The following is a 15,918-nucleotide window of genomic DNA, read 5'->3' on the forward strand; positions in this document are numbered from 1 at the left end:
TTATTAAGCTATCTTTTAATTTTATTAAGAATTAAACAACCATTTTATCCCCACACAACCTTCAACCCCCCCTTCCCCACCCCCACCCCCGACTTCCCAGAGCAAAAACAGGATATAGCATTAAACAAACATAAGCTAAAATATACTAACTTACTACAAGATTCACAATCCCCTCACACTCTTTAACTCTTCTTTTGAAAATTGTTCATCAGCCTCCCCTTTTAGGATTCTAATTTAAACATTATAAAACTTTCTTTAAAGCATATCTCTTAAGAAGAAGAAAAAAATATTATTTTATATCCATTCAATTTTAAATTAACCATTTTAATACTTCAGTAAGTTTTTTTCCTTTTTTCTCTTCTCAAAAAAAAAAAAACACTTCAATAGAATATTCTTCACAATATAACCTTAAAAATACTATTAATCCATTGAGTTAAATTATTTCTAACTCTTGAGTTCATCCTTCAAAATATCTGTTTCAAAACTTTCAGAAAATTATCAGTTAAGTTTAAAGTTAACCATTTTAATACCTTGATAATTTTTTAAAAAGCTATCCATTTTTAGTTAAACATTTTTTCTTAAACTTAAAAGATACTAATTTCAGTAGACTTTTCAAATTTAGTATTAAAATCCTCCCCAAAAGAATCTAATTTTCAATTCTTCCTTTCTTTCTATATTTTTTCCAATTCTTCTTCTGCAATAGTATTTTCTTCAACATTGCTCCTCCCCCTGCTTTTATTTTCGAAAATTTCTGAATATAAATTTGAGGCTGATGCATCTTTGGAAATTGTTCTCTTCTAAAAGTTATATCCTTCAATTCAAAACCTCAATTTCGACTCTTCCTGCTTATATAATCAGTCACTTCCTTCCTTGAAACAGTCTGCGAGAAAGAGTCTATTTGCTGCTTTCCAATTAACTGCATAGAAGCTTCTGCCAAAACCTCTGTTTTCAGTGTGCCAACTTCTATCGTGGTCCTGACAGCTTCTTTTCCCTGCTCCAAAGTCGAAATAAGTTGATTTCCTTCCTCTTTTCCAGCCAGCAAAACATTGTTATTCTCCAGATTATAATTTTGAATAGTCCTTTCAATTGATTCCAATATAGCAGAAGTATAGAAATTTAAAAGTTCTTGTAAAGCCTTTACAGTCACAACGTGTGAATTTGCTGGCTCATATAGTAATGATCCTCCATCCTTGATGTCAGCCATAGTTCAATTTCCACTTTACATTTATTCAGCTATCAGGTCAATAAATCCAATAATTTTCACACAATTTAGAAGTATAAAGTAGTTAGAGTCAATACCATAGTCTTTTTCATTTCACTATCAGGCGGGCTGCAGAGGACTGGTTTTCAAATCTGATTGGTTTATCAAATTATAAAATACAAAAGAAAATAAAAACAAATAAGAAGTAAACAAAACAAAATTGAAAAAGAAACAAATCAATATATTTCATATATGAACCAATAGTAATAGTTATAAAAACTTTACATAAATATTCTGCAGCATATTGAGAATTGGGGCAATTTGCACAAACATAGATTTTATTTTAGCTTATCTGAAATGGAAAAATTATTTTTTAAACTCATGTCTTCATTACCATGCTATTCATTTCATGGTGTATATCCACATAGGTATGTGAATATAGTACTTAAGAATATTAAAACTTCTATCACAGGAGAACACATTAAAAATGGGATCACAAGGGACATTACAATTATAGCAGTGTCATAGGTTCTTTCTGCCCCCCCCAAAAAATAAGACCTATTCTGAAAATAAGCCCTAGCATATTTTTTTACAAATCCATTTAATATAAGTCATACCCTCAAAATAAGTCCTACTTAAGAGCCTGTGCAGCTGGCCACATTCCATTCCATCTGATTGCTTGTGGTGCCATGGCCACAAGGCAAGGCAGGGGTGTGGTGGCACTGCCCCACACTCCCCACGTCAGCTTATCTCAGAGCCCCCACATCCAGGCCACCCATGCCCTGACACCTGTCTTGCAGTAGCAGCACTACAAACCATATGTAGCAGGAGCCCACATGGCTGCTGCCTACTTCTTCTACTTGTTTGCAGCCGCAACAGAGCAAGGAGGCTGAGTGGTGTATAGTTGCAGTGGCCGTGAGATGAGGCAGCTGTTGGGGTATGGATGGCCCGAGGGCCCTGAGGTAAGCTGCTGTGGGGTGTGTGTAGCAGCTAAACTCTGCTGCCTCATGGTGGTGGCATGGGCATGCTGCGTGGCCTCCTACTTCCTGTGGCTCCGCGGACTTCCTGTGGCTCCATGAATGCCGACAGAGCTCCTTTCAGGAGCTCCAGCCCTGTGTCTCTGTATAGCCGCTACAACAGCGAAAAACAGCTGTCTAGCGGCTTAAAACTCTCCCTCAGGGAAAAAGGGGGAGAGAAGAGCAGAAGGGTCTGGGTAGAGTCCCCTAGACCCCCAGGCTTTTTTTTTTCTAAGCCTGGGGTTTGCAGGGTGAGAGCTCCCTGAAAGCCCTTTGAAGTTCCGGAGCCGGGACGAGTCAGCTTAAAAATAAGCAGACCGAAGCGTCGCGACCACACCAGCAAAGCAAATTGAAGATTATAAAGAATTTGGACTTTAGATGCTGGCAGAGTTAATCCAGGAGGATAAAAATGCAAGTACTGAATGTTAACTCCATTTAAAAAGGGAAAGATGGCGCCTGTGAAAATGAAACTTATAAGTGAAAGTCTTTGTTAACATTAGTAACATTGTTAAAGCTATCGGGTTATTTAAGAAAAAGATTTAAAGTGGAAGTGGAATGGAAAATACTATGGTACTGATTTTAACTAATTTACATCTTTAATTTGTGTGGAAAATAATTGGATTTAACAACCTGATAGCTGAATTAATACAAATATAAAGAGGCAATTGAAAATGGCTGAAATTAAAGATGGATTATATGAGTCAGCAAACCCACAAGTGGTGACTGCGAAGGATTTAAAAGATTTCTTAAAATCTTTTACTGTTGAGATAAGGCAGATAATTAAAAGAACTATTCAAGATTTTAAATTGGGGAATAAAAATGACTTGCTGGCTGGAAAAGAGGAAGAAAGTAATCAGGATAATGTGACTTTGGAGGACAAAAGAGATACTGTCAGGATTAAATTGGAGGTTATTACACTGCAAACAGAGGTTTTGGAAGAGGCTTCCATTCAATTAATTGAAAAACAGCAAGAAGATTCTTTACTGCAGGTTGATAAATATTTTGACAAGTTTTGGCTCTACAGACAGAATCAACGAATCAGAATCAGAATCAGGAATGAACTGATTGACTACAAATGCAGGAGAAGTGGAAATGGGGGTTTCAATTTAAAGGAAACAACTCCAAGAAGAGAACGAATTCCAAAGACACACCAACTACAATTTCAAACCAAAAAATTCTTGAAAATAAAAGCAGGGGGAGAAGTAATTCTGAAGAAGAAAGTATTATTGATGAAGGACTGGAAAAAATATAGAAAGAAAGAAAGACTGGTTATATTCTGGAGATTTTTTTATGATGTTAAAAGGTTTAACTAAAGTTGGATAACTTTTTGAACTTTATTATAGTTTTAAAGTATTGAAGTTTAAAGATGGCTAATTTAAAAATTAATGGATAAGTTCTTGAAAGTTTTGAAGCTTATATTTTGGAGAATGTTTTCTTAATGTATTGAGAGATTTTAAAATGCTTAAATTAAGATTATAGTTTTTTGTTTTTTTTTCTTTCTTTATAAATGTGAAATGTGATAAGAGAATTTATAAAAGGAAGGGTGAAGTAGAATTTTTAAAGGGGGAGTTAATGAGTGTGAGAGAGTTTTGAATCCTGCAGTAGTTAGTATATTTTAGCTTATGTGTATTAAATGCTATATCCTGTTTTTCCTCTGGGAAGTCGGTGGGGGGAGTTGGGGAGGGGAGTTTGGGGGGGAAATGATGTATAATAATTCATTTTGTATTGTTTGGTTATTTGAACATAAAAAATAAAAACTGTTGTAAAAAAAAAAAGAAGTGGGCCTCCCGAATATGAAAAAAATAATTAAAACACCCCCCCAAAATAAGTCCTAGTGCTATATACACACACACATATTCATATATGTACACACACACACACACACACACACACACACACACACACACACACACATATATATATATATATATATATATATATATATATATATATATATATATATATGCATATATGCATATATCAGGGGTGAAATGTTACCAGTTTGGACCAGTTCAGCAGAACTGGTAGTGATGGCAGCGGGGGAGTTGGCGAGCCGGTAGTACTCGCCAGGTCATAGTTACTTCCTGGTGTTAACTAGGAAGTAACCTGTTTTTACCCATTGTGCATGCGCAGAAGAATTTGTGCATGCGTAGAGGGCCTGCACACAAGTGTGGAGTGAGCGCATGGGTGCAATGCATGCACTTCCGAACCAGTAGAGAAGGTAAATAGATTTCACTCCGGTATATGTATGTGTGTGAGTGTGTGTGTGTGTTTGTGTGTGTGTGTGTGTAGGTAGGTAGGTAGGTAAGTAGATAGATAGATTGTCCTAACACAAAGAATGACACCAGACCCCCACACACGAAAACCACACAGGATGTTACCACCACACATCCACGCAAAAAGCAAACCCACACTGATGAGGCATGACCACAAACTAGAAGCCAGACCACAGCTGCTTCATTAGCCACTTTAAACCCCTCCAATCCATACATGAAGCAAACTGACACCCACCATGAAGATGTGGCATGACCACGAACGTGAAACCAAACAACAGCAATGCAGCTTACCAGCTCAAATCCCCCTGCAACTCAGACTAACACGAGCACAACCAAGCCGCCACCTAAACAGAACACACCCCCAGCCAATCAGAGCACAGCCAACCCCCCCCATCCAATCAGAGCACAGCCAAACCCCCAACAAATCAGAACACACCTCCACCCAATCACAACACAGCCAAGCTCCCACCCAATCAGTTCACACCCCCACTGGCAGTTAAAAGGAAGAAACAGTTCACACCCCCACTGGCAGTTAAAAGGAAGAAACAGCTGCAATCACATATTGCTCCTAGAAGCACGAAGCCGAAAACACCAGCCTGAAGATGACAAATGAGACTTCGTTGAAATGTCGCCAAGACACTTCCAATTTTACGTGGGAGAAAACCTGAATAACCAAAGACCTACATACAAACACCAGCAAAAACCTCAGAAAACACATAGATATAGATATATACACACATTGTTGAGAGAGTCAACAATAGGAGCGAGAAGGCTGAAGACATACTGTAATTACCTCCTAACTGAACTTATTCCAATAATGATAATTTTATCTCTTCCTCAAAACTCTAAACAAATGAAGAAGACATTATAAGGACTGCCCTTTGGGCACTGGGGAGTAGAAGACAAGAACACACAAGTCTTGTGATTTCAACTGCCCTGAATTAAATCGTGTTGCTGGAACTCAACATTGCCATTCAGAACTTTTTCAGTATTATCACAACATGCAATAAGAATCAGGGCTAAGAGTTAACCTTGCTCTTAACAGCAAGTTTGAGGCTAGTAAATACAGATGAACATGGGAAGCTGCTGGTGGTAGAAGGTTCATACTTAGAGAGCATTTAATGCCCAGAATGTTCTTTCTCCTTCTATTTCCACTCTTCAGAGTGAAGTCTCTGCCGTGTCATTCAGGTGAACCCATACCTGTTCCAAATGAATGGTACCAGCAAGGGGACTTTCTCATTGGTGGGATGGTATCCATGGCTAACTACCAATTTAATGAAGTTTCATTTCAGCAGCATCCCTCTGAGAAGTATTTTGAATATCCAGAGTAAGCGATTCTTATCATTCAACCTTTGTGTCATCTCTATGTAGTTAGAGGAATTGCAATGAATAAAGAGAAAAGTAGATTATTTGATTTCATAATGAGAACACTTTGTTATGTGAGAAAGTGTTTTCAGGGATATTGGCTACACTTTGATTCAATCTGCAACAATGGAAATCACAAGTTCAGTGCAGTAGAGTTAAAACTAGAGTTGCATTGGTCATTCCCAAAATGTGCATGCATATAGGGTAAAGCACCTCTCTGAAATTCCAGGAAAATAATCAGGAAATTTTTAATGAGATATGTCCATTCATCCTATTTTCAGCGTGCTAACAAAATTCTACCAGCATGTCCTTTCCTTGGTCTTTGCTGTGAAGGAGATCAATGAGAATCCAGAAATCTTGCACAATGTCACTCTTGGCTTCTCTATTCACGATAGCTACTACAATGCCATAATGACCTATCGAACCACGATGGATCTGCTTTTCAGATCAGAGAGATTTGTCCCCAGCTATAAATGTGACACCGGGAGAAATCTCATTTCTATCATAGGAGGGTACAGCTTTGGAACTTCCTCCTACATCGCACATCTCGTGAAGTTTTACAAGATTCCACAGGTAGGATCTTTGGAAACATAGGCATGAAAATTCCCCCTTCTTTTCTTTTTTGCAAACTGGGGCCATTTTTTTTTTAAATGGCTATTCCCTGGCTACACACTTCAACAATCTGACTAAATTGGTTGGAAAATATGACGAAAAAAAGATACTGATATATATTCATAATATGTGTTTCTTTTAGCTCACATATGGGTCCTTTACCCCACAAGATGTTCATAGCACAGAGATTCCCTTCTATTACTCCGTAGTCCCAAATGAGTCTTCACAGTACATTGGACTAATCCGACTGCTTCAACATTTTGGGTGGAGATGGGTTGGACTCTTTGCTATTGATAAAACTGAAGGAGAACATTTTCTGGAGACCATGGAGTCCCTTTTTTCTAAGCATGGAATCTGCTCTGCTTGTATGGAGAGAATTCCATATTTAACCTATTGGGATCAACCTTTTGAGATGTTTAACACATTGAATAATATTTATAAACATATAATTGATGAGACGATCAAGACCTTTATAATCTGCGGAGAATCTTTGACAATCGCATGGTTAACGAATATCATTTTTGGGTTGGATCCTAGATGTGAACAGACTACCTTGGGAAAAGTATGGATCATGACTGCCCAGATGGATTATTTATTAACAGGAATGAATAAAAAATGGGATCGGCAGTTCTTTGATGGTTCCATTTGTTTTACAATTCACTCAAAAGAAATTCCAGGGTTTAAGGAATTCTTGAAGTTCCTAAAACCTCCTTGGATTCCAGGAGATGGATTTTTCCCACTTTTCTGGGAACAAGTGTTTGATTGTTCATTGCCATCTCCTTCTTTGACCAAACTGGATGAACACATCTGTACAGGAAAGGAGAAGCTAAGGGACATTCCTGGTGCTCTTTTTGAGGTGGAGCTGTCTGGGCACAGCTATAGTGTCTATAATGCTGTCTATGTATTGGCTCAAGCTTTACATGCTCTCCTCTTACTTCGATCTAACCACAGGCATTTTTTGAGGCATAAATCATCAGAATTTGAAGAATCACAACGATGGCAGGTGATTTGTGTGCTAGAAGTATTCTGTATTAGACAATAGCAAAGTACATGGTTAGTGTGTATGATTCAGAGAGGGAAGTTGCACCTACTAAATGGATTTGAACATAACAGCCTACCTGTTAATGACTACTTTAACTTCAACTGCAATAATAAAATGCTATCAATAGATACAAACTAAATGTAATCCACTCTAATCTTGATTGTAGAAAATACAACTTCAGCAAGAGTAATAGATGTCTAGAGTATAGAGTAATAAATGTCTGGAACAGTCTACTTGATCTTTTTTTTAGTTCCTCTAACCCCCATACCTTTTACCTTAAACTGTCTACCATGGACCTTACACATTTCTTAAGAGGTCCCTAAGGGGGCATGCATAAGCAGACCAGTATGCCTACTGTCCCTGTCCTACTGTCCCCATTTGTATGTACTCATTTTATGTGTTTATGGCTATGTTTTGCTTATTTATAGCCATTTAATTGTGCCTTTTTTTTCATTTGTCCATGTCTATGTCTCTACTGAAACTTGTTTCCTTGTACTTGCTGTTAAATAATTAATTAATTAAATAAATAAATAAATAAATAAATAAATAAATATTTCTATTGATGATATTTAATTGCATGCCTCTATTTCCATCCCTGTAATTGTGGGAAATGGCACATGTAGAAGAGAGCTGATATGATGGACTACAGTGAAGGGGCAAATTTCCTGGGAGCACATTTCAGAAACTGTTTTGAAGGGGAGAGAACAGACAGCACACCCTCAAATTTTAGAGAAGTCAGAGGAGACAGAGGAAGAGAGTTAGAATAACCACGCCCTCGAATCTCTCAGGGAATATCCATCAGGATGTGAATAGTAAGAATTTAGTATGGGAAAATTATTCCTACAGTGAAAGCAAATAAAAAACCTGAATTCTGGTTCATTTTTTTAAAAAATTTGATTTATATGCCGCCCTTCTCTGGAGACTCAGGGCGGCTTACAATGTGCTCACAATGCGCTAAGCAATAGCCTTCATCCTTTTGTATATTTATACAAAGTCAGCTTATTGCTCCCACAACTGGGTCCTCAATTTACCTACCTTAGAAAGGATGGAAGGCTGAGTCAACCTTGCGCCTGGCGAGATTCAAACCTGCAGTAATTGCAGGCAGCTGGTCTTAATAACAGGGTGCTTTAGACCACTGTACTACCAAGGCTTTTGTATCTCATTCTTGGGCTTAGCCTCTCAGTACTATGTTTTCTATTTTATTTCCTGAGCATAGTACACATATGATGCAAATCCAAGTAGAGGAAAAACCAATTACAACATGGATTATCAGACTATTGATTATCATGTGCAAAAGATAGCAAACAGATTCTCAAGGGACTGGAGAAATGGACTTTGCATGTTTTCCTATATAGTTGTATATATGTTTAGTATTGTATGGTATGGTATAGAATGTTATGTTATGTTATGTTATGTTATGTTATGTTATGTTATGTTATGTTATGTTATGTTATGTTATGTTATGTTATGTTATGTTATGGTATGGTATGGTATGGTATGGGATGGGATGGGATGGGATGGGATGGGATGGGATGGGATGGGATGGGATGGGATGGGATGGGATGGGATGGGATGGGATAGTACAGTATAGTATAATATAATATAGTATAGTACAATTATATACTATATAGTACATAGTATAGTATAGTACAACTGTGATAAAATTACTCATACATTTCTATTGTTTGATTTACCTCTGTTATTATTCCCAATCATAAAGCTCCACCAGTTTCTTAGAGGCATGATATACAACAATTCTCTTGGAGAAACATTGACTTTTTATGATCAAAAGAAGATGGAAGGTGGATTTGATATCGCAAACATAGTTGTCTTTCCTAATTCCACTTTCCAGAGGCGCAAGATTGGAAAAGTGGATCCTGATTCCGTAAAAGGACAGGAATTAGTCATTAATGAGGACATGATTGTTTGGCATAGATCATTTAACCAGGTATAGTTTCAAGAAGAATTTTTGTGACCCATTCTCGTATGGTTTCTTTTGGAAATTTATTGTTCTCCTTCCAGGCAAATCACGAGGAAGAGCCACTTCTTAAAAAACAAAACAAAACGATGTTTAAATGTGGAAAACTAACTTCACTAATATTGGACACATTATTAGAGTTACCCCCAAATAGCAAACTGAAAATGTGACAGAAAATAAATGCATTTAAATTACTGTATTTCCTTGGTTGAATGTTTGATGAGATTTAAAGCAAATTTGATTGACTCAAATCATCTGATCAAATGGATAAATTGAATTAATGAAACATAACATATGGATTTATTAGATTTGCATTTATTCTCCTGGTGAACCCATGAAGATAACCAGATTAAGAAATGTTTTCTTTTCCCTTTAATTGTTAAAAGATAACAATATCTGCTATTGTGCACTATATTTATTGGACTTCCCTCATTTCCCTCATTTATATTGCAATGTAAATGAGGAAAAAAATGCTTTTAAGGGACTATATTTCTCTAGTTGAGTGAAGCTTTATCAAATCTTTATCAAGCGTGTGATGGATTGACTCAATACTTCTGGTCAAATTGATGGTTTGAATTAATAAAAACATTGAAATTCTCATATGGATTTAATTAAACAAAAAGTGGAAACCCAGATCAATTGTGCTCACAAAATAAAATCAGAGGGCAAATTGAAATGTACTTCATTGTTTTTGAAATAAATCATCAAATCCAATCAATTTCTTGTTTTACAACCTTTAGATGGGACAAGAAAATTCAGTTGTTTCACTGAAGATGGAATGTGCTGTTACATTAAAAAGAAATTTTAATGTAACAGCACATTCCATCTTCAGTGTAACAACTGAATTTTCTTGAAAACAATCAATCCTCATCTTCCAACATTTTAATATTGGTAACTAGGTGCTCCCCATTTCTCTGTGTAATGAATATTGTCACCGTGGATATCAGAAAAGGAAGAAGGAAGGAAAAAGATTCTGCTGTTATGATTGTGTTCCATGCCCAGAGGGGAAAATCTCCAAAGAGATGGGTAAGTTTACAAATCATTTGATTTTGTTGTTATACTGTCTATTGTGGGGCAGCCTTTCAACTAATTAAATTGTCTGGTTGTGCATGGATAAGAGTTTCTTTGGAAACTGAATGGGACAATGAAATCAAATTCATTATTACATGAAAAATTATAGGTTCCAACAATGGAATTACAAGTGATGATGATGATCACCCAACAACAATCACAACAATGTTTCAATTAATTAATTAAATAAATAAATCTTGGAATGCTTTTAGCTTTATAACCAAGCAATCATCACAGTGAAGATTCAGAAACATTTGCAATGTACAGAATGTATAGACAAACACAGAGAAATAATTATTTCAGAGATTTTTTAAAAAGGTGAAAAATAAAAAATAATAAAGTGATTGTACAATTTAAAAACTACATATAATACAATGACTGATAAGGAAGGAAGGAAGGAAGGAAGGGAGGGAGGGAGGGCGGGAGGGAGGGAGGAAGGAAGGAAGGAAGGAAGGAAGGAAGGAAGGAAGGAAGGAAGGAAGGAAGGAATTCAGAATTGATGTCTTGTTATCTAAATTGAAACATTTGGTACTACAGTACTATGGAATCCAAAAACCTCCAATGTGCACTAACTAAATAAGGACACTCTTGAATAATGAAAACAAGAATTTCTGAAATTTATGGAATTTATTATTTCTTAGGAAGAGTGGACAAACTAATGAAACATATATTTTAATAATAATGAGAATCCTGTAGACATAATGAGAAATATAATTAAATCACTTTCTACTTTAAATCTTAATTATTTTTCATTTCCATCAAGTCACTTTATCTATCTATCTATCTATCTATCTATCTATCTATCTATCTATCTATCTATTTCTGCACAATTTTGCTTCATTAAAAAAAATCCTTATTCATATTTTCCTCAAAATGTTCTTCTTTGGGGAACACCCTTCTTGGGTGTGTAATAGCTAAGTATGTATTTTATATGTAATGCGGACTGATTCCAATATTCTCTTTATGGGGGTTAACACAAGAAATAAAATGGTAAAAGAAACATAGAAAGAAAGGAAAAATAATAATATTCTTAATATTAAAAATAATAAAAGGGGATATATATTACAGAAGCAGTTAATCCCATTTCCTTCTCTCGTTTTCCCTTAAAATACATAATTACTCATCTTTTTACAATTTCCCCTTTGATGCACTATCTTTCATTTTCACTTTGAATTTGGTGAATATATTATACTTAGCTACCATATTTTGAAATGTGATCATTATGGTTCAATATTCAATAACTCAATATGGTTTTAAATATGAAAATAATCTCTTCAGATATTCATAAATCTTCATTGCAGCACTCCTATATCACAAGAAAGCAAATCAAGATAACATGGATTTTCATGGTGTTTGCTAATTTTCCTTGTGTATAATCAAAGTAATATTTGACTTAATACCGCAACACACAAAATATACATAGGGAAATGTTCAAAGAAATTTTCATATTGTAGGTCCTATATTTGGTACAAAGGCATAAACATCAGGGTATGGATCAATATGAAAATTAATAATGATCATTCTCATGAATCTGTGTTGATATTGTTTTTTTTCTTTTTAGACACTGTTGCTTGCTTTCAATGTCCTGATGATCAATATGCAAACCATAAGAAAGATGGATGCATCAGGAAAACAATTAGCTTCTTGTCTTATGAAGAACCTTTAGGAATCATTTTAACCACTGTTGCTACTTTATTTTTCCTCACTACAACATGGGTGTTGGGAACATTTATTAAGCACAAAGACAGCCCCATTGTCAAAGCCAACAACCGGGATCTCACTTACACTCTCCTCATCTCCCTTCTGCTTTGCTTCTTCTGCCCTTTGCTCTTTATTGGAAAACCTGGGAGAGTCACCTGTCTCCTCAGACAGTCTGCATTTGGCCTCACCTTCTCATTGTCCATCTCTTGTGTGTTGGCCAAAACTATCCTTGTTTCTCTTGCCTTCAAGGCCACCAAGCCAGGATCTCGGATAAGGTCATGGGTGGGGAAAAGACTGGCTTTTTCTATTGTCCTTCTCTGCTCTCTACTCCAAGCAAGCATCTGTATTGTTTGGTTATCCACCTCTCCCCCATTCCCAGAATTAGACATGCATTCAACAACTGAAGAAATGGTCCTACAATGCAATGAGGGGTCAGTTGTTATGTTTTATTGTGTCCTGGGCTATATGGCCCTCCTTTCGTTTGCCAGCTTCATTGTGGCTTTCCAGGCTCGTAAACTTCCTGACAGCTTTAATGAAGCCAAGTTCATCACCTTCAGCATGTTGGCTTTCTGCAGTGTGTGGGTCTCCTTTGTTCCAACGTACCTGAGCACCAGGGGAAAAGCCATGGTGGCTGTGGAGATCTTCTCCATTTTGTCCTCCAGTGCTGGGCTCCTAGGTTGCATCTTTTTCCCCAAGTGTTACATTATTGTATTTAGGTCTGATTTAAATAACAGAGAACAATTGATAAGAAGATTTGTTTAAATACCTTTTTATTTTTTTTTTATGATGTCTTAAATTTGAGAAGAGAAACATCAAAATTCAAAATTAAATTTTAAGTTTTTTTTTTTGAAGGGGTGTGTGTGTTTGCATCCTGATTTATTTATAACTCTTAAATCTTGATGGAATAGGGAGGCTCACAGAACTTAGAGGGAGAGTACTAGTATGTTTTGAGCAAAACCAGAGAGAACCTGTTATCAAGTCAATGAATTAAAGTTTTTTAACTATCCACCTAACCGTCTGAAATTACTCAATTGCATTTAAAGAAATATGAAATTTAAATATAAGTATAAATGTAAAGCTCATAGGCTGAAGATGAACCGTGATTTTCTGTTAGCAATTTCCTTTTTTAAAAGTGAAATTTTCTATCCTGCTCTAAGGAGTAGAGAGTTGGTCTCTGACAGAAAGCCACTTGAAGAAACTAGAAGCATTTGAAATGTGCATTTACAGATGGCTGTTACGTATAAGATGGGTTAACAAAATCACAAATGAGGAGGTGATAAGCCATCTGGGAAAACAAAGGGAAATCATCAAAGCCATTAAACAGCCAAAGTTAGAATATTTTGGACATGTGATGCGACACCCAGGGAAATATTTTTTTTATTCAAAAAGTTTTTTTTATTTTATAGACAAACAAACAAACAATACATAATCAGTCAGTCAATATATCTTCTAAATATATCTTTTGTGTCTTCTTTCTGCTCTTCCAATATTTATCATATCTTAATATCATCATTTCCTTTATTATAACATTTCCCCCACTTTTCTTACTTCTCTATTAATACATTTATTAATAATACATTTATTTATTAAGCCATCTTTTAATGTTATTAAGAATTAAACAACCATTTTATCCCCACACAACCTTCAACCCCCCCTTCCCAACCCCCACCCCCGACTTCCCAGAGCAAAAACAGGGTATAGCATTAAATAAACATAAGCTAAAATATACTAATTTACTACAAGATTCACAACCCCCTCACACTCTTTAACTCCTCTTTTGAAAATTGTTCATCAGCCTCCCCTTTTAGGATTCTAATTTAAACATTATAAAACTTTCTTTAAAGCATATCTCTTAAGAAGAAGAAAAAAATATTATTTTATATCCATTCAATTTTAAATTAGCCATTTTAATACTTCAGTAAGTTTTTTTTTTCCTTTTTTCTCTTCTCAAAAAAAAACAAAAACACTTCAATAGAATATTCTTCACAATATAACCTTTAAAATACTATTAATCCATGGAGTTAAATTATTTCTAACTCTTGAGTTCATCCTTCAAAATATCTGTTTCAAAACTTTCCGAAAATTATCAGTTAAGTTTAAAGTTAACCATTTTAATACCTTGATAATTTTTTTAAAAGCTATCCATTTTTAGTTAAACATTTTTACTTAAACTTAAAAGATACTAATTTCAGTAGACTTTTCAAATTTAGTATTAAAATCCTTCCCAAAAGAACCTAATCTTCAATTTTTCCTTTCTTTCTATATTTTTTCCAGTCCTTCTTCTGCAATAGTACTTTCTTCAACATTGCTCCGCCCCCTGCTTTTATTTTCGAAAATTTCTGAATATAAATTTGAGGCTGATGCATCTTTGGAAATTGTTCTCTTCTAAAAGTTATCTCCTTCAATTTAAAACCTCAATTTCGACTCTTCCTGCTTATATAATCAGTCACTTCCTTCCTTGAAACAGTCTGCGAGAAAGAGTCTATTTGCTGCTTTCCAATTAACTGCATAGAAGCTTCTGCCAAAACCTCTGTTTTCAGTGTGCCAACTTCCATCGTGGTCCTGACAGCTTCTTTTCCCTGCTCCAAAGTCGAAATAAGTTGATTTCCTTCCTCTTTTCCAGCCAGCAAAACATTGTTATTCTCCAGATTATAATTTTGAATAGTCCTTTCAATTGATTCCAATATAGCAGAAGTATAGAAATTTAAAAGTTCTTGTAAAGCCTTTACAGTCATAACTTGTGAATTTGCTGGCTCATATAGTAATGATCCTCCATCCTTGATGTCAGCCATAGTTCAATTTCCACTTTAAATTTATTCAGCTATCAGGTCAATAAATCCAATAATTTTCACACAATTTAGAAGTATAAAGTAGTTAGAGTCAATACCATAGTCTTTTTCATTTCACTATCAGGCGGGCTGCAGAGGACTGGTTTTCAAATCTGATTGGTTTATCAAATTATAAAATACAAAAGAAAATAAAAACAAATAAGAAGTAAACAAAACAAAATTGAAAAAGAAACAAATCAATATATTTCATATACGAACCAATAGTAATACAGTTATAAAAACTTTACATAAATATTCTGCAGCATATTGAGAATTGGGGCAATTTGCACAAACATAGATTTTATTTTAGCTTATCTGAAATGGAAAAATTATTTTTTAAACTCATGTCTTCATTACCATGCTATTCATTTCATGGTGTATATCCACATAGGTATGTGAATATAGTACTTAAGAATATTAAAACTTCTATCACAGGAGAACACATTAAAAATGGGATCACAAGGGACATTACAATTATAGCAGTGTCATAGGTTCTTTCTGCCCCCCCCAAAATAAGACCTATTCTGAAAATAAGCCCTAGCATATTTTTTTACAAATCCATTTAATATAAGTCATACCCTCAAAATAAGTCCTACTTAAGAGCCTGTGCAGCTGGCCACATTCCATTCCATCTGATTGCTTGTGGTGCCATGGCCACAAGGCAAGGCAGGGGTGTGGTGGCACTGCCCCACACTCCCCACGTCAGCTTATCTCAGAGCCCCCACATCCAGGCCACCCATGCCCTGACACCTGTCTTGCAGTAGCAGCACTACAAACCATATGTAGCAGGAGCCCACATGGCTGCTGCCTACTTCTTCTACTTGTTTG

The 15,918-nt window shown here is 35.6% G+C and overlaps 1 protein-coding gene across 1 annotated transcript; it reads left to right on the forward strand.

Annotated features, from left to right (window-relative positions):
* Window positions 1-2,140: 2,140 nt before the first annotated feature.
* Window positions 2,141-13,024, forward strand: LOC132711317 (vomeronasal type-2 receptor 26-like). Its single transcript, XM_087893317.1, has 6 exons — window positions 2,141-2,163; window positions 5,656-5,820; window positions 6,140-6,431; window positions 9,365-9,460; window positions 10,438-10,516; window positions 12,123-13,024. The coding sequence occupies exons 1-6, from the start codon at window positions 2,141-2,143 to the stop codon at window positions 13,022-13,024; spliced, it is 1,557 nt and encodes a 518-aa protein (XP_087749443.1).
* Window positions 13,025-15,918: the final 2,894 nt, after the last annotated feature.

This window comes from Pantherophis guttatus, chromosome 4 (assembly GCF_059756535.1).
Source record: "Pantherophis guttatus breed Tessera chromosome 4, ASM5975653v1, whole genome shotgun sequence".
NCBI lineage: Eukaryota > Metazoa > Chordata > Lepidosauria > Squamata > Colubridae > Pantherophis > Pantherophis guttatus.

What these genes read in the sequence shown, in the direction of transcription:
- LOC132711317 (XM_087893317.1), top strand. Translation starts at nt 2,141, where the DNA reads ATGGATGGCCCGAGGGCCCTGAG. An exon ending in GATGGCCCGAGGGCCCTGAG is followed by an intron (nt 2,164 to 5,655) that starts GTAAGCTGCTGT and finishes TCCACTCTTCAG; the next exon opens with AGTGAAGTCTCTGCCGTGTC. An exon ending in AGTTTTACAAGATTCCACAG is followed by an intron (nt 6,432 to 9,364) that starts GTAGGATCTTTG and finishes TCCACTTTCCAG; the next exon opens with AGGCGCAAGATTGGAAAAGT.